Source organism: Tachyglossus aculeatus, chromosome 7 (assembly GCF_015852505.1).
Source record: "Tachyglossus aculeatus isolate mTacAcu1 chromosome 7, mTacAcu1.pri, whole genome shotgun sequence".
NCBI classification, from domain to species: Eukaryota; Metazoa; Chordata; class Mammalia; order Monotremata; family Tachyglossidae; genus Tachyglossus; species Tachyglossus aculeatus.
The window spans coordinates 25,824,921-25,844,194 of NC_052072.1; the positions used below are offsets into that span (position 1 = coordinate 25,824,921).

A 19,274-nucleotide genomic window follows, 5' to 3' on the forward strand; every position below is an offset into this window, starting at 1 on the left:
GGCAGAGCACTGTACTAAGCGCTTGGGAAGTACAAATTGGCAACATTTAGAGACAGTCCCTACCCAACAGTGGGCTCACAGTCTAAAAGGGGGAGACAGAGAACAAAACCAAACATACTAACAAAATAAAATAAATAGAATAGATATGTACAAGTAAAATAAATAAATAAATAAATAGAGTAATAAATATGTACAAACGTATATACATATATACAGGGTATATACAAGGTAATCGGGTTGGACACAGTCCATGTCCCACATAGGACTCAAAGTCTTAATCCCCATAGAGAAGGAGTGAGGCTCAATGGAAAGAGTACGGGCTTGGGAGTCAGAGGTCGTGGGTTCTAATCCCGGCTCCGCCACTTATCGGCTGTGTGACCTTGGGCAAGTCACTTAACTTCTCTGTGCCTCAGTTACCTCATCTGTAAAATGGGGATTAAGGTTGTGAGCCCCATGTGGGACAACCTGATCATCTTGTATCTCTCCAGCTCTTAGAACAGTGCTTTGCACAGAGTAAGCGCTTCACAAATACCATTATTATTATTATTTTACAGATGAGTGTCCTGAAGCACAGAGAAGTGAAGTGACTTGCCGAAGATCACAGAGCAGACAAGTGGCAGAGCCAGGATTAGAACCCAGGTCCTTCTGACTCACAGGCCCATGCTCTATCCATTAGGCCACACTGCTTCTCCCCACTCCACCAACTCTGACAAGTCTACCAACTCTGTCTCCCAAGCACTTAGTACAGTGCACACAGTAGTACTCAATAAATGCCATTGATTGATTGGAATTGTGGGGAGGGGACAGAGGGGAGTAGTCAAGCTGGGCCTGGCTCCTGCTTTGGCTTCCCTTCCCCTGCCTTTGTAGAGGTACTTCACTACTCTGTGCCTCAGTTCCCTCATCTGTAAAATGGGGGTTTAAGGCTGTGAGCCCCATGTGGGACAGAGACTCTGTCCAACCTGATTGGCTCGTATCTACCCCAGTGCCTAGTATAGTATCTGACACATAGTAAGCACTTAAAAATCCAATAAAACAACAAAAAAGAGGCCTGTGGCAGAGCAGGTAGGGAGCAGGAGAGTGGATAGGTGCTTTGGAGTCAGAGGTCATGGGTTCGAATCCTGACTCCACCACATGTCTGCTGTGTGACCTTGGGCAAGTCACTTAACTTCTCTGAGCCTCAGTTACCTCATCTGTAAAATGGGGATTAAGACTGTGAGCCCCAAGTGGGACAACTCGATCACCTTGTATCCCCCCCAGCGCTTAGAACAGTGCTGTGCACATAGTAAGCGCTTAACAAATGCCATCATCATTATTATTATTATTCCAATCTTCCACTGTAGCATGGGTTCGCGTCCCTTGGAAAAGTGAGATTGAGGTGATTGCTTTCCTATCATTCTCAGTAGATCTGGTGGCTCAGTGGAAAGAGCCCGGGCTTTGGAGTCAGAGGTCCTGGGTTCAAATACCAGCTCCGCCAATTGTCAGCTGTGTGACTTTGGGCAAGTCCCTTAACTTCTCTGTGCCTCAGTTCCCTCACCTGTAAAATGGGGATTAAGACTGTGAGCACCCTGTGGGACAACCTGATCACCTTGTAACCTCCCCAGCATTTAGAACAGTGCTTTGCACATAGTAAGCACTTAATAAATACTATTATTATTATTATTATTATCTGTCCACCGCAGTGGGTCATGGAATTCTGGTGTGGGTGAAAAGTCTCCCAGAAGAACTTCCAGGCCCAGGTAAAGGGCTTGAGTGTTTCCGAGATCTGGGATCCTTTTTGGTGGCAAAATATGGCCCATTTGTCAGATTGGGATTGTGATGCCAAGTAAGTAGGAACCGAGAGTCAGAAAGGAAACAGCCAATTCCAGAGAGCAAACCGGGGGAGCAGTTAGCAGGCTGGATGGACAGTTTACCTCTTAATTAACGTATTATTCATTCATTTCATTCATTCGTATTTATTGAGCACCTACTGTGTGCAGAGCACTGTACTAAGCACTTAGGAAGTATAAGTCGGCAATATATAGGGACGGTCTGTACCCAACAACGGGCTCACAGTCTAGAAGGGGGAGACAGACAACAAAACAAAACATGTAGACAGGTGTCAAAATCATCAGAACAAATAGAATGAAAGCTATATGCAGATCATTAACAAAATAAATAGAATAGTAAATATGTACAAGTAAAATAGAGTAATAAATCTGTACAAATATATACAAGTGCTGTGGGGAGGGGAAGGAGGTAGAACAAGCACTTAGTACAGTGCTCTGCACACAGTAAGTGCTCAATAAATACGATTAAATGAATGAATGAGGAGGAGAGGATAAAGGGGGCTTAATATGTGTTAATCAGGGATGAGCAACTAGGAACCATCTGAAGCTCAGATGTTCTTTTTACACTGTCGTGGCCAGCAGGGAAGTTGGGAAGAAAAGTGGAAAGCTGAACTAAAGCATTTCTAGATTCTGACCAGTTTTGCTAATCACTGACTGTGTAGTGAATCTGAAGTTCCCCTAACCCTTTTTTTATGGTATTGGATAAGCATTTCCTGTATGTCAAACACTGTTCCAAGTGCCAGGGTAGCTGCAAGACAGTCTGGTCAAACACAGTCCCTGTCCCGCATGGGGCTCACAGTCCGTGTGGGAGGGAGGATAGATATTGAATCCCCATTTTGTAACTGAGGAAATTGAGTCATAGAGAACTGAAGTGACTTGTCCAAGGTCACACAGCAGGCAACTGGCGGAGTCGGGTAAGAACCCAGGTGCCCCCTGCTCTTTCCCCTTGGCCGCACTGCATCCCTAAGCCTCCGCTATCCTTCAGTCCCCCCAGAATCATCTAACTCTTAGGATTTGGAATGGGGAAATGAAAATAACCATGGAAGTGGTTTGAGTTCTTTGGAAGTGCTCTGCAACAGGCGTCACTGGAAGAGTACAACAAAACCGTACTTCAAAGCGGAATGCGGAACGCCCAAAGGGCCAGTGAGGGTCTGGAAGTGTGGGAAGAGAGTATTCTTTGAAGCAGTCTGTGGGAACTAGAGAATTAAGAAGCCCTGCTGTTGCTACCTTCTGGCTGCACCATGAGCAGATGCTGTGGTATTAATTAATTAGCCAATTAATGCGATTAACTTGGAAGCCCTCCCTCTTTCCCTCTCTCCTTCAGGAGCGGGTTTTTGTTCCCCCCGCTGTCATTCACCTGCTGCTTGAGGTATCATCATCAGCATCTCAATGATATTTATTGAGCGTTTGCTGTGTGCAGAGCACTGTACTAGTGCTCCCCCCCAGACTGTAAGCCCGTTGTGGATAAGGACTGTCTCTATTGCTGTATTGTAGTTTCCAAGCGCTTAGTACAGTGCTCTGCACACAGTAAGTGCTCAATAAATATGATTGAATGAATGAATGAATGAACTAAGCGCTTGGGAGAGTTCAGTACAACAAAGTCGTCAGACATGTTCCCTTCCCTCCTTCCTTCCTTCAATCGTATTTATTGAGCGCTTACTGTGTGCAGATCACTGTACTAAGCGCTTGGGAAGGCCAAGTTGGCAGCACATAGAGATGGTCCCTACCCAACAGCAGGCTCACAGTCTATTCCCTGCCCACAAGCTTAGAGCCCCATTCACCCAAGCCTGGTGTCTGGCACAATAAGTCAAGTTGTACTTCCCAAGCGCTTAGTCCAGTGCTCTGCACACAGTAAGCGCTCAGAAATACAATTGAATGAATGAATGAAAGTCATCCGACCACTTCACCGTTACAGTCAGCAGTTGAGTAGTCAGGGAGAGCCCGGATATTTGAAATCTACTGGGAGGCCCCAAACTTTTATTTTTCATTGGTAATTTCCACCTCCTCCTCTACTATTTATTCATGCATTCAATCGTATTTATTGAGCGCTGACTGTGTGCAGAGCACTGTACAAAGCGCTTGGGAAGTATAAGTTGGCAACATACTTAATCTTTCATCCGAGCAGTTGCCAAGGAGCAAAGATGGTTTGAGTTCCCGCTCCTCTCACAGACCCCGAATAATCAAAATGAAGGCCAAAGGAGAAGAATGGAAAGGGCCGGCTCTCTGTAAATTGGATTTAGAAATCGATCCCTGCCCATTGGGAAGCAGCATGGCCTAGTGGAAAGAGCCTGGGCCCGGGAGTTAGAGGACCTGGGTTCTTACCCCAGCTCCACCCTTTGTATGGTGTCTGACCTTCAGCATGTCACTTTAGTTCTCTGCGCCGCAGTTACCCCATCTGTAAAATGGGTTTAGGATTATGAGCCCCAGATGGAATGTGTCCAAAGTGATTAGCTTGTATTTACCCCAGTGCCTAGAACGGGGCTTGACACACAGGAAACGCTAATCGAATCTCATTAACAAAAAGGAAAAATCATCCGACTCCCTTTTGGGTTTTAAACTCTGGCAGCCTTCCCATTTCTGACTCTTTGAGATGAATGAGATCAGTGCGATCCCCTTCTCTCTTCCTTTGGCCATTCCAGGCCTCTCCCACATATCCCAGGGTTTGTTTAGAGAAGGTTTGTGTTTTTCTATCAGACACGGGAAGGGACACCCCCCCAAGAGGGGGACTTGGCAGTGGATTTTTCAGGTCCACTACATCCTGTATATATGTATATATGTTTGTACATATTTATTACTCTATTTATTTATGTATTTATTTATTTATTTTACTTGTACATATCTATTCTATTTATTTTATTTTGTTAGTATGTTTGGTTTTCTTCTCTGTCTCCCCCTTTTAGACTGTGAGCCCACTGTTGGGTAGGGACTGTCTCTATATGTTGCCAATTTGTACTTCCCAAGCGCTCAGTACAGTGCTCTGCACATAGTAAGCGCTCAATAAATACAATTGATGATGATGATGATGATCCTTTTGCTCCTTCCCCTGGACAAGAGCAGTAGGGGATGGGACCGTACGGGTTGTGAGTTTCTTTTTACAGGTTCTGATCCGTGGCTTACTCAGCTTTTGAGGCTTTCCACTTCTCTCCAGCAGTGGTGGCTTAGCATGAGTTTTGTTCGCTATTTTCATTGTTTGCTTGTGTATGGATGGATGGCTGGGGCATGATGAGTGACTAATAATAAATAATTGTGGTATTAGTTTGGTTTTTTATGGTAATTATTAAGTGCTTACTCTATTCTAGGCACTGGCATTGTCAGAGAGAAGAGATACGCTGTTCACTGCCTTTTTTAAAAAAAATGGCATTTGTTAAATGCATACTCTGTGCCAGGGACTCTACTAAAGGCTGGGGTTGATACAAGCTAATCACGTTGGATACAGTCCTTGTCCCACATGGGGCTCCCAATATTAATCTCCATTTTGCAGATGAAGTAACTGAGGCACAGAGGATCAATCAGTCATATTTATTGAGCACTTGCTATGTGGTGAGCACTGTACTTAATGCTTGGGAGAGCACATTACAACAGAATTAGCAGACACATTTCCTTCCCAGGATGAAGTTACAGTCTAGAGGGGGAAGCAGATATTAATATGAATAAATAAGTAAATTGCAATGCATCATTTAAAGATATGTACATAAGTTCTGTGGGGTTGGGGCAAATATCAAGTGTCCAAAGGTCGCAGATTGAAGTGCCTAGATGATTCACAGAGAAGTGAAGTGACTTGCCCAAGATCGCCCAGCAGACAAGCGGCAGAGCCAGGATTAGAACCCAAGTCCTCCTCCCAATTCTGAGGCCCATGCTCTATACACTAGACCACACTGCTTCTCTTAAATTAAGCACAGCGTGGCTCATTGGAAAGAACACGGGCTTTAGAGTCAGAGGTCATGGGTTCAAATCCCGGCTCCACCAATTGTCAGCTGTGTGACTTTGGGCAAGTCACTTCACTTCTCTGCGCCTCAGTTACCTCATCTGCAAAATGGGGATTAAGACTGTGAGCCCCCCGTGGGACAACCTGATCACCTTGTAACCTCCCCGGCGCTTAGAACAGTACTTTACACATAGTAAGCACTTAATAAATGCCATTATTATTGTTATTATATGGGGCCCACAGTCTAAGAAGGGGAATAGGTATTGAATTCCCATTTTACAGGTGAGGAAACTGAGGCACAAGGAAGCCATGTAACTCTCCCAAGATTACAAAGCAGGCAGGTGGCAGAGCTGGCATTAGAACCCAGGTCCTCTGACTCCCAGGCGTGTGCTCTTTCCTCTAGCCCACACTGGTTCTGCAGGTAGTTTAACGATGAGGGACGTTTGGGAGTAGAGGAAAGCTTGCATTGGAAGATGCCAAAGGAGTGTGAGAAAGCAAAGTCAGAAGGACCAGGTTCTAATCCCGGCTCCACCACTTGTCTGCTGTGTGACCTTGGACAAGACACTTAACTTCTTTCTGCCTTATAGTTACCTCACCTGTGAAATGGGGATTAAAATTGTGAGCTCCATGTGGGACATGGACATTGTCCAACCTGATTAGCTTGTATCTACCCCAGCGTTTAGGATAGTGCCTGGCACATAGAAAGTGCTTAACAAATACCATTAAAAAACAAAAACAAGCAAAGCCAGGCTTCTGACCATATGAGATTGGGGTTCCTCTCTGCATAACGCTCACATGAGGTAGTTTTATCCCGCTGTCGTCCTCGACATGAGCATCTCCTCAACACCCAATTCATCCTGGGGTGGTGTCTCCATGATAATAATGGTATAATGATGTTATTTGTTGAGTGCTTACTATATGTCAAGCACTATTTTAAGCACTGTGGTAGATACAAGCTAATCAGGTTAGACACAGTCCCTGTCCCACACAGAGCTCACACTCTCAATCCCTGTTTTACAGTTGAGGTAACTGAGGTCCAGAGAAGTGAAGTGACTTGCCCAAGGTCATACACCTGAAAAACTTAGGCCTTCAGGACTCCTTCAGGATGGATAGAAGAGCCAAGCTATGTCGGGGAGATTTTTCAGGACTCTACCCTCTGGGAATCATCATCATCATCAATCGTATTTATTGAGCGCTTACTGTGTGCAGAGCACTGTACTAAGCGCTTGGGAAGTACAAGTTGGCAACATATAGAGACAGTCCCTACCCAACAGTGGGCTCACAGTCTAAAAGGGGGGCTCACAGTCTAAAAGGGGGATGCGACTTCCCCCTTTCCCAGCCAAAAGCCAATTCTTCCTAATATGCGACTCTCTTTTAGTCCAACCTGGCTTTTCCTGATGGTTAGCCCAATGCAGAGGGAGCAAATTTTTTCCCCAGCAACTTTTAGCTTTGGCATTGCAGGTCGCAGCCAGAAGGAGTTCAATAAATATGACTGAATGTCTGACTGAAAGAATGAATGGAGCACCTTTCCAGGCAGTGCCACCCAGGAATCTCAGTTTAGGTGGGTGAAGGGGCCCAGAAGGGCAGGCTGCCCCCAATCAGGGCTGGATTTTGAAGACTTGCTAAGGGAAGGCAGGAAGAGTTGGGTTTTCCCAGGAACTGCCTGCAGTCTGCTGACAGTCGAGAACCATCGGAACAGCAAACCTACCCACAGCAGTGAGTTTCGGAGAATCTTGGAACGTAGTTTCACTTCTGGATTTGAGTGCTTTTCAGAGGCACCAACTTGCCCTTTCTTTTGGAGGAGGAAGAGAGAAGAAAGGGCTTAGGTCAGAGGATGTGTCTTGAAAAGTTTGGACCAGTCTGGGCATAGTTCTTTCCCGGCGAAAGATTGGACCCTGATGGGATTGCATCCGATCTCCTGTCAGGTCGGCTGGCCGTTATAACGGACATCACTGGCCTAGTCGCGATCAGTGGACTTGGAAGGCTGTGCGAGCCTATGAGAGTTGTGGTGAAATACTCATAACCCTTCATCATGTCAGCATGAAAATAGTATATTTAATAGTATATTAAATAGTATATAATCTTTTTAGCTGTGGATGGGAAATAACGGCCTAAGCACAACTGTGTGTGTACCCAGGAGTGGATAAGTCCCGAGGGAAGCTGATTATCTGAACGTTGGCTATCCAAATCCAGGCTAGGTTGGAGAGTCAAAAAAGAAAATGTCTTGGACAAAATGTTCGTTTGTAAAAAAAACAGCTTTAGGCCTCATCTGTCCCAAGCCTCCACTTTCTGCTAGGAATGTTTTGCCTGAAGCAGTTCCTGAGCTATCTCATCTTCCCAAACCCTGGTTGGTGAGCTCTGGGGGATGGGACGGGTGACTTGCGTCTGTACCTGGAAACCTCTGTGGGCCTTTCCCCTCCCCAGAATTCCCATTCAAGTTGGGGCAGATGGTAGGAAGGGATCACCACCATGCTTTGGATTAAAAACCGTGATCTTTCCCAGGGCTTCTGGAGAAAGATAATAATGATGGTATTTGTTAAGCACTTACAATGTGCAAAGCACTGTTCTAAGCACTGGGGGGATACAAGGTAAGCAGATTGTCCCACATGGGGCTCACAGTCTTAATCCCCATTTTACAGATGAGGGAACTGAGGCACAGAGAAGTCAAGTGACATGCCCAAAGTCACACAGCTGACAAGTGGTGGAGTTGGGATTAGAACCCATGACCTCTGACTCCCAAGCCCGGGCTCTTTCCGCCGAGCCACGCTGCTTCAAGGAAGTTCAAGGCACCAGACTATGTACGGGCCTCTGTCCTGAAGTTCCCTTTGGCTAAGAACCCTGGTGGATTGGCTTTTTTGTATGCTAGCTTTCTAATTGGATGTCTCTGTCTCTCTCCCTCTCTCTCTCCCTCCCTCCCCCCTTTTCCCCTTCTCTCCCTCTTCCCTTGTCCTCCTCTCCCCCTCTTTTCCTTACCCTCCCTCTCCTTTCCCCCTTCTCTTTGCCCCCCAACTCTTCTCTCCTCCTCTCTCTCTCTGTCTCTGACTCTCCTCTCCCAGGGCAGTTGAGCTGCATTTCCTTCCCTCCCCATGAAGAGGAATACCTGCAGCTGAGCGTGACTTGTCTCCCCTGCATCCTTCTCCTTGGGCAAGACTGCAGTGCCAAAGGCCAGCTGCTCAACCTGCTCCTGGGGGAGCGGGTGTTGCCCACCACCAAGATGACCAACGAGGAGACCTGCAAGCGGCGGCGCCTCCGCTTCACCCACGGGAACCAGATGCGGGTCAGCCTGGCGCTGCCCGGGCAGTACGAGCTGGTGCAAGCGCTGGCCGCTCACCAGGGCAAATGGGAGACCATCCCCGAGGAGGATCTGGAGGTTCACGAGGACAATGAGGACCCAGCCCTCCTCCTGGCAGAACTGGAGGTGACCATGCACCACCCCCTGTTACAGGTACCTCCCCGTCTCCACTCCCACAGGCCCCAAGGGGGAGGTTCGTGGCTTGGCCCATGGTGGGCCTGAGGGCTTTCCTTGGAACGTCATTTAGCATGGAAGGGATCTGTGGAAGGGATCGCAGGCCCTTCCTCGCCTTGCGGTGAAGAGCTCCTGGAAAGTCTGCCGAGGGACAAGAAGACTTGGGAAGGAAAGGCAATACGGGGCAGGGTGATGGTTAGACCAGGAGAAGCACCTGGGCTCTAATCCGGCTCTGCCACCTGTCTGCTGTGTGTCCTTGGGCAAGTCATTGAACTTCTCTGGACCTCAGTTAACTCATCTGTAAAAAGGGAAGCAGCGTGGCTCAGTCGAAAGAGCACGGGCTTGGAAGTCAGAGGTCATGGGTTCTAATCCCTGCTCTGCCGCTTGTCTGCTGTGTGACTTTGGGCAAGTCATTTAACTTCTCTGGGCCTCAGTTACCTCATCTGTAAAATGGGGATGAAGACTTTGAGCCCCACATGGGACAACCTGATTACCTTATATCCCCCCCCCAGTGCTTAGAACAGTGCTTGGCACATATTTAGTGCTTAACAAAAGCCACCATTATTATTATTACCCATAAAATAGAGATAGAATCCTACTCCCAGTTGCTTCATTCATTCATTCAATTGTATTTATTGAGCCTTTACTGTGAGCAGAGCACTGTACTAAGCGTTTGGGAAGTACAAGTCGGTAACATATAGAGATGGTCCCTACCCAACAATGGGCTCACAGTCTAGAGGGGGCTCCATGTCGGGCAGGGACTTATCTGAAATTTACCCCGGCACTTAGTACAGTGCTTGGCACAAAGTAAGCATTTTACAAGTACCATTATTAGTATTATTATTAGGAGACAGGAAGTGCACTGTAGTTGCTGGTTCTTCCTTGGGCTCAGACTACCAGTATCATAGTGAATGGCGCACTCCCTTCTCTAGGGCTGGGAGTGTGGATTTTAGAAGTGTCTTGTACAGGGTTGGGGAGAGGTTGAGGCTGCCTCACTGTGACGGCCTCCAGGGTAAAGGCCAAGGATGCTGGAGAACCAGGCATCCTAGAAGCAGCAGTTGCTTTCTTCTGCCGGACCCTGACCTAAGATAGATTCCCTCCAAAAGGGAAAGCTGAAGACCAGCTGACTCCATCGTACCCATAAAAAGTTTCAGAAGTTCTGAGAAGCAGTTACCTCATCTGTAAAATGGGGGTTAAGCGTGTAAGCCCCATGTGGGACATTGACTGTGTCAACCTTATTAACTTGTATCTACCCCAGTGCTTGGATCACTGCCTGGCATATAGTAAGCACATAACAAGTTCCATAATTATTAGGTTCGGAGGTTCATTTGGCATGGAAGTGATTCATGGAAGGGATTCCTGTCCCTTCCTGGCCTAGTGGTGAGAAGCTCCTTCTGTGGAGGGACAAGAAGATTGTCGTGGATCGGGAATGTTTCTGTTACATTGGTACATGGTACTCTCCCAAGCACTTATAATAATAATAATAATTATAATGGCATTTATTAAGCGCTTACTATGTGCAAAGCACTGTTCTAAGCGCTGGAGAGGTTACAAGGTGATCAGGTTGTCCCACGGGGGGCTCACAGTCTTAATCCCCATTTTACAGATGAGGTAACTGAGGCCCAGAGAAGTGAGGTGACCTGCCCAAGGTCACACAGCTGACAATTGGTGGAGCCAGGATTTGAACCCATGACTTCTGACTCCAAAGTCTGTACTCTTTCCACTGAGCCACGCTGCTTCTCCAGCTGCTTCTTAGTATACAGTGCTAAGTTAATACAGTTGACTGACTGACTGGCTGAATTGGTTAGGGAATATAGAGCAGGGTGTTGGTTAGACCAGGAGAAATGTGGGAAGCTGATTCCTCTTGGGTTTCTTGGTGGAAATCTGAAACTTCTTTTAATGTTTTTTTTTCATGGTATTAGTTAAGCACTTACTCTTTGCCAGGCACTGTACTAAGCACTGGAGTAGATACAAGCCAATGGAGTTGGACCCAGCCCATGTCCCACGTTGGGGCTCACAGTCTTAATCCCCATTTTACAGATGAGGTAACTGAGGCACAGAGAAGTTAAATGACTCACCCAAAGTCACACAGCTGACAAGAGGTGGAGCCAGGATTAGAACTCACGACCCTTGGCTCCCAAGCCCGGGCTCTTGCCACTAAGCCATGCTGCTTCTCAAGTGACTTGCCCCAGGACACACAGAAGCCGAGTGGTGGAGCTGGGATTAGTCTCCAGGTCCTCTGAATACCTGGCCTGGGTTCTCTTTCCACTAGGCCATGCCATTTGATTTGAGTTGGTTGGTCCACTTATATTAGCATTTGGGGATTGTACAAGTACAAAAAAACTGAGCTTCGGTCCCTGAGGGGCTGAAAGTGAACCTGTTCTGCTCAGTTTTTCCAGGGATGGAGAAATTGGCCATCTAGGAGATCTCCCGATCTTTGGGATCTGGAGCTCTAGGGATCTCTGGTCTCACCCCCGGGTCTCTGTAGTTGTGACTGCTGTTTCCATGCAGCTATGGAAACCAAAGTCGGTATCTGACTTCCTTTCAGGATCCGGATTGCCTCGGGTCCGATAAGCCCCAGCTGATTCAGAGCTGTGTGTCAAACCAGGCAGCTTCTCTGCAGTTCGTGTCTTGCTCCCCTGCCTCAACTTCCATTCCTCATCAGGAATCCCCACCCTACAGACAGTTTGGCTGCCATTTTAGTGGCAGAGACTCATGGTATCGGGCCAACTCCATTAGCTCAACTGGAAATCTCTCTATAGGCCTGGAAAAGCCTGCCAAGGATTTTTGTTCCCTTTTGTGACGCTCATCCCAAAAGGGAGTCACCCCTCAGGGACTGAGGCTCAGTATTTTTTTTAAGGTATTAAACGCTTAATTAAGAGGATGAAGTGTCTTTCTTCATCCTCTGTTACTTAAACATTCACTCTTCTTCAGATCCACTTTTGTCCTTCCTCTTCTCTGCAAATTATTTCAGCCTCCTCTATCTTCCCCAACTAAATTGTAAGCTCCTTGAGGGCTGGGCTTATATCTACCTATTTTATTGTACTCTTCCAAGAACGTAATACTGTGTTCTGTACCCAGTTGGTGTTCAATAAATGCTTTTGATTGATTGACTGTAATATTGGCATTAACAAAACCAACATAGCATTGGGTTGAAACAGGAGCCTTAACATAGAAGAGTCTGTGAGTGGTCCTACTGGGATACTCTGCTCTGATCCTTATTAGCCTATTATGGCCAGTTTGGGCTACTGCATTTCTTTTTTATGGTATTAAGGACTTACTGAGCGCCAGGCACTGTACAGAATGTTGGGATAGATACAAGATCATCAGGTTAATGATGGCATTTATTAAGCGCTTACTATGTGCAAAGCACTGTTCTAGAGACAGGCCCTGTCCCACATAGGGCTCACAGTCTGTATCCCCATTTTACACATGAGGTAACTGAAGCACAGATAATTTAAGAGACTTGCCCAAGGTCACACAGGAGAAAAGTGGTGGAAGCTGGGACTAGAACCCAGATCCCTTGACTTCCGGGGCCGTGGTCTCTCTTCTAAGCAATGGTGCTCCCCTCTGCATTTTAAGAACATTGGAAACTGTAGAACTTCCAGAGAATAGAGATGAAAATGACCAAAGGAAAGAAAGTAGGTCGTAGGTGGAAGAGTTAAGGGAATGGGGTGGGAGAGAAGCAAGACTAAGGATTGACTTGAAACAGTCAATATGTAGTGGCTAGAACCGTTACAATAAGGATCAGAGCAGAGTATCATAAAAGAATCATTCACTGACTCCTCTATGTTATACCTCTGTCCCAACACCAAATCACGTTGACTTTGTGAATGAAATATTACATTCAGTCAATCAAGAGCATGTATTTAGCACCTACAATGTTGTAATGGTTCAGTCCTCTATTTGGAGAGTTTTTTTTCCTCTACAACTCTGTTCAGAATTCACCACGGTTTAAGTATATCTCAAGCCTCTTCTTACCTTTCACACCCTAGGATTTCCCCAGACCCGGTTTTATCAATTTTTTTGTAAATCAGAGTCAATAACACTTTAGGTTTTCAAAGCTAATGCATCCTGATATTACAAATTTTATAATGTAGTCTGCTGCCACCATGCAGTGACCTGAAAAAAATGTCCCCCATTCCGGAGGCATTGGAAATTAGTTTAGTTCAGTTTGGAGTTTAGTTTGTCCAGCTCAGCCTTGGGTGTCAACTATTTTCACTGTCTATTTCCGCTCTTATATATAAAGGGTAATATATATTAAGAGGGTAATGACCACTTGTTTATGATGTCCACTGAGGACTGTACAAGAGGAAATGGGTTGAAACTCGAGCAGGAGAGATTTTGGCTGGCTTCAGGAAGAACTTCTTCACCATCAGGGAACTAAAACACTGAAATATGTCCAGGAGAGGTGATGTGGTCTCCTTCTTGGGGGAATTTCGAAGAAAAAAATAAACTCCTGCCTATCCTGCATAATTTGGACTTTTCTCTACCTGGAAGCAGGAGTTGGACTTGATGGTTTCCTCAGAATTCCTTCCAGTTCTTGAATTCTTGGCCTCTGTGCAGAAAAGATTTTGGGGGGCGGGTAAGTGGACAGACTCTGAAGGAGAGTTTCCTGCTTCTCTTTCCCTCCTCCAGCATGACATAGTGGATAGAGCACGGGCCTGAGAGTCAGAAGGTCATGGGTTCTAATCCCGGCTCTGCCACCTATCTGCTGCGTGACCTTGGGAAAGTCACTTCACTTCCCTGGGCCTCAATTCCTTCATCTGTAAAATGGGAATTAAGATTGAGAACCCCAAGTGGGACAGGGACTGTGTCCAACCTGCTACTTTGTATCTACCCCAGTGCTTAGAATAGTGCTTGGCACCTAGTAAACTACTATTATTATTATTATTGTTACCTGTAAAATGAGGATTGAGGCCAGGAGCCCCACATGGGACAGGGACTGTGTCCAACCTGATTTGCTTATATCCACCCCATTAATTTATAATAATAATTATGGCTTTTGTTAAGCACTTACTGTGTGCCAGGCACTGTTCTAAGCACTGGGGTAGATACAAGATAATCGGGTTGGACACAGTCCATATCCCACACAGGGCTCACAGTCTTAATCCCCATTTTACGGATGAGGGAACTGAGGCACAGAGAAGTAAAGTGACTTGCCCAAGGTCAGAGCCAGAATTAGAACCCATGACTTTCTGACTTCTAGCCCCATTCTAGGTGGTCCCTATTGTTATGAGTGATTGCACACCAACCCTATTGTCCTCTGGACTGGGGGTGGGATTAGGGGACCACCTCCAACCCCAGCCAGTCCACATCCTTCCCTGAGCACCCCCAAATCTCCTCTCCCCAACTGACGAGCAGCCCGGTTTCCATGAAAGCTGAGACCGATCTGGTTGGACCTGAGGTGGGAACGGCCAGTTCGGGTGCCGCCTGCCAGTCAGCGAGGCGGACTGTGGCAGGCTAGTCCGGCCTGCTCTTCCAATAGAGCGTTTAAGGGGGTCAGTCATTTCCAGACTCCGCTTCCAACCCTCAGGGCCTGCTGTCAAGCACTGCCGTGGGCGGATCCGTCTGGTCAGCAAAACGCAGCACTCTGTCTTTGGCAGTTCACAGCCCCCTCACAGATTTCTCATGCCAGTGACAGAGATCTCTTTGTTTAACGGTGGGCTATATTTAGCCAAGTTAACTGTAAGCGGCCCCTTTGGTTCGTTTGGAAGGGCCTGGCAAAGTAAGAAAACATTTTGCTAGAGGAGGACAAAATTGAATGAGGGGAAATGGGATGCTTGCTCCAAACTGCCAAATGAAGAAAACAGAGCATTTCCCCTATGCTTTCTCCCAATTCTAGGCTTTAAAGGGACCATAAATTAGCCAGTTTGCACAGAAAGTCTCCCGATAGCCCACTCTGATGGCCCTCTAACATCCAGCATTGTCAGCTTGTGCCATTCCTTAGCTCCTAACTTTTATTTTTAAGTGGTATTTGTTAAGCGCTTATTATGTGCCAGGCACTGTTCAAAGTGCTGGGGTAGATACAAGGTAATCAGGTGGGACATAGTCACTGCCCCACATGGGGCTTAGTCTTAATCCCCATTTTACAGATGAGGCAACGGAGGCACCAAGAAGTTAAGCGACTTGCCCATGGTTCCACAGCAGACAAGTGGCGGAGCCAGGAGTAGAGCCTGGGTCCTTCCGACTCCCGGGCCCGTGCTTTATCCACTAGACAACACCACACTTCCCATTACAGATTCAGTAGTCCTTGACATGAGTTGGAATTTGACTACTATTCCGCTGTTTAAAAACATTTATTTTCCAGTAATATTTTTACAGGTTGGGGAAGAATTAATTAAAATGAATTACGGATTACTATGTTTGTAAGAAGTGGTAGTTTGATGTTCATGTGATTAAGTTCATTGATTACAATAAACAGTGTAGAGGAATAAAAATTGGAAACATAGATAAGAGACCCGTACATAGATAAATAGCTTGATTTGTGCTATGTCATACAAAATGCGGAATCAGTCTACTAAGGAATCCTGAAATGTTACCCAATAATTTTGGAATTTGCTTCTTCCCTCATTTATGTCCCCACAGAATTTTTTTTTCAGGCAGCTTTTTTGATGCAGTTTTAAGAAACTTTAATGACTGCTGGCAAGTTTTAAAGGGAGTTCCTAGATTGTGAGCCCCATGTTGGACAGGAACTATGTTTGATCTGTTATATTTATATCTAACCCAGTGCTTAGCACAGTGCTTGACCCATAGTAAGTGTTTCCTAAATGCAATAGCTAACTAGCATCTGTCTCTTCCTGCCACCCCACCCCACCACTAGTGGTAGGGAATGTGAGCATTTCATTGAATAATTCTACAGGCCTCAGATTCTTAGGAACTCCTAAAGAAGGGAAATAGCAGCATGGCTTAGCAAAAGGAGTACATGATTGGGAGTCAGGAAACCTGGATCTAATCCTGCCTCTGCCACTTGCTTGCTGAGTGACCTTGGATGAGTCACTTAACTTCTCTATGCTCTCTTCTGTATAATGGGGATAAAATACCTGTTCTCTCTCCCCCTTAGAATGTGAACCCCGTATGGTACAAGGACTTTTTCTTTAATTCTATTTATTCTGACAATTTTGACACCTGTCTACATGTTTTGTTTTGTTGTCCGTCTCCCCCTTCTAGACTGTGAGCCTGTTGTTGAGTGGTGACCGTCTCTATATGTTGCCGACTTGTACTTCCCAAGCGCTTAGTACATTGCTGTGCACGCAGTAAGTGCTCAATAAATGCATTTGATTGAATGAATGATCTGATTATAACCACCCCAACGCTTAGCTCAGTGCCTGGGGTGTAGTAAGTGCTTAACAAGTGCCCTAATTATTTTTCTATTTAAGAAGGGGAAGTTGATGCATTTTTTTAGACTAAATGTTAAGCTCTGGGCTCTACCTGCCTTTCTGTGTTCTGTTATTATCACACTTTTTTTATTTAGATGGTACTTGTTAAGCATTTACTGTAGGCCAAGCACTCTACTAAGTGCTGGAGTAGATACAAGATAATCAGGTTGGACCCAGTCCCTGTTGCCCACATAACTCACAGTCTAAGTTGGATGGAGGAAGATTTAATCCCCGTTTTGCAGATGAGGTAACCGAGGCACAGAGAAGTCAAGTGATTTCCCTACAAAGGCTTGATGATCCCAGGAAGGAGTTTCCCCAACCTCACTTCGAAGCCAAGATGTTATTGGGCCATTCTCTGGATGAAATGTTGTCAAGCGACATTCATGGGCAACTTTGTGGTTTTGGGAGGAGCATGTGTGTATGATAAAATGGACTAATCTACAGAGCTGAAGGATTACTGCATTTGTGTGCAGTGACCGCATGATGGTCTTTAGATCATTGTTTCCCAAAGGGGATTTTTCCTGGGAGGACGGCAGCAGGAATTGAGGTGGAGCAGAAGAAGACAGGGTTAGGGAAAGGACCAAAGGCCGGCGGTCCTTGGTGGTAAAACAAGAACAGAGAAGAGGTCTGGACATGGAGTGAAACTAAAGAGATGCTATTGATAAATCAGTCAGTAATATTTATTGAGCACTTTTTGTGTGCAGAGCACTGTATTGAGCACTTGGGAGATTAGACTGTAAGCTCATTGTGGGCAGGGAATGTGTCTGTTTATTATATTGTACTCTCTCAAGAGCTTACTACAGTGTTCTGCGCTCAGTAAATACAATTGAATGACTACAATACAACAGAGTCGGTGGATATGATCACTTCCCCCTAGGAGCTTACAATTTACAAGGAGAGACAAACTTTAAAATAGATTAGGAATAGGGGGAAAGTAGAGTATAAGAATATTTACATAATTATTGTGGGTGCCTAAGGGGTGTACAGCCTAGTTCGGAGTCGACAAGCGGGAGGGTGGATAGGGGAAATGAAGGGCTTAGCCTGGGAAGGCCTCTTGGAGGAGATGTGATTTTAGGAGGGCTTTGAAGGAGGGGAGCGTGGCGAACTGTAGGATGGGAAGGGGGAGGGAGCTGCAAGCCTGAGGGAGAACATGGGTAAGGAGGTGGTGGCGAGGTTGACGGGACTGAACTACAGCGCTTGGGTTGGTGTTGGAGGACTGGAGTGTGCCGGTTGTGTCTATTTGTTGTTGTACTGTACTCTCCCAAGCGCTTAGTACAGTGCTTTCTTCTAGACTGTGAGCCCACTGTTGGGTAGGGACTGTCTCTATATGTTGCCAACTTGTACTTCCCAAGCGCTTAGTACAGTGCTCTGCACACAGTAAGCGCTCAATAAATATGATTGATTGATTGCTTTGCATGCAGCATGCGCTCAATAAATACGTTTGAAGAAGAAGAAAAGCAGGCATTTATAGCCCAGAGTTGAAAGTGAATCAAAATAGTTAATTTGGGAATTTTCTCTTTCTTCAGTACCACCAACTAGCCCAATTGCTGGGTTTGGGGCAGGAAAGTACAACCTGGAGCTCTGGGATGAATTCTCCTAATTCACTGTGACATTTAGATCAGACTATTTATTCTTTTAGATTTCTGGTGGTTCCTCTTCGACTTTGGAGTCAAATTGCTCTCAGGACTTCCATGGGCACACAATTTTTGACACTGGACAGAGGCTGCAAAGGTTTATAACTCTGCAGTCATTCATTAAATCGTAATTATTGAATGCATACTGTGTGCAAAGCACTATACTAAACACTTAGGAGAATACAATACAATCACCTTGTCCCATCCAGCTTTCTTCAGTTGCTTTTGCTTTATTTCAGGAGTCCCCTCCTTTTCTCTTGCATCTTCACGTTTTTTTGCGTTCTGTTCTGGGTATCGAGTTCCTCTCTCTCTCTTTTTTGGTGGTTTCTATAAAGTGCTTACTGTGAGCCAGGCACTGTACTAAGCGCTGGGGTAGATACAAGATTATCAGCTTGAACTCAGACTCTGTCCCACGTAGGGCTCACAGTCCTAATCCCCATTTTACAGATGAGATAAATGAGGCCCAGAGTAGTGACATGACTTGCCCAAGGCCACACAGCAGGCAAGTGGCGGAACTGGAATTAGAACCCAGGTCCGCCGATTCCCAGGCCCGTGCTCTATCCACTTGGCCATGCTGCTTCTGTCCGTTTTCACCTCTGCAGATGGAGCCGGTCCTGAAATGGGATTAACTGGATGAACTCTTTGCAGGCACTATGTGGCTACTGGTCTGTTTAAAGGTGTCTTCTACTTGTCCTCCTTTGGTGATATAATAATAATAATAATTGTGGTATTTGTCAAACACTTGTTAAACAGTATACTAAATGCTGGGGCAGATACAAGATAATCAGGTCCCACATGGGGTTCACAGCCTGAGTAGTAACAATAATAATAATAATAATAATGGCATTTGTTAAGCGCTTACTATGTGCAAAACACTGTTCTAAGCGCGAGAACGGGTATGGAATGCCTGATTTGCAGATGAGGAAATGGGGCCCAGAGAAATTAAGTGCCTCGCTTAAGCTCACACAGCAGACAAGTAGTGGAGCCAGGATTAGAACTCAGGTCCTCTGCTATCCCACCACATCTGTCTTCAGAAGAAGAACC

General features: G+C 45.9%; 1 protein-coding gene across 1 annotated transcript in view; it reads left to right on the forward strand.

Moving 5' to 3' along the window:
• DSTYK (dual serine/threonine and tyrosine protein kinase) overlaps positions 1–19,274 on the forward strand; it is a 99,169-nt gene that overhangs the window by 35,420 nt on the left and 44,475 nt on the right. Inside the window, exon 2 of the mRNA XM_038748767.1 lies at positions 8,808–9,196. Within this exon, the coding sequence (XP_038604695.1) occupies positions 8,808–9,196 (389 nt within the window). The remainder of the gene's footprint in view (positions 1–8,807; positions 9,197–19,274) is intronic.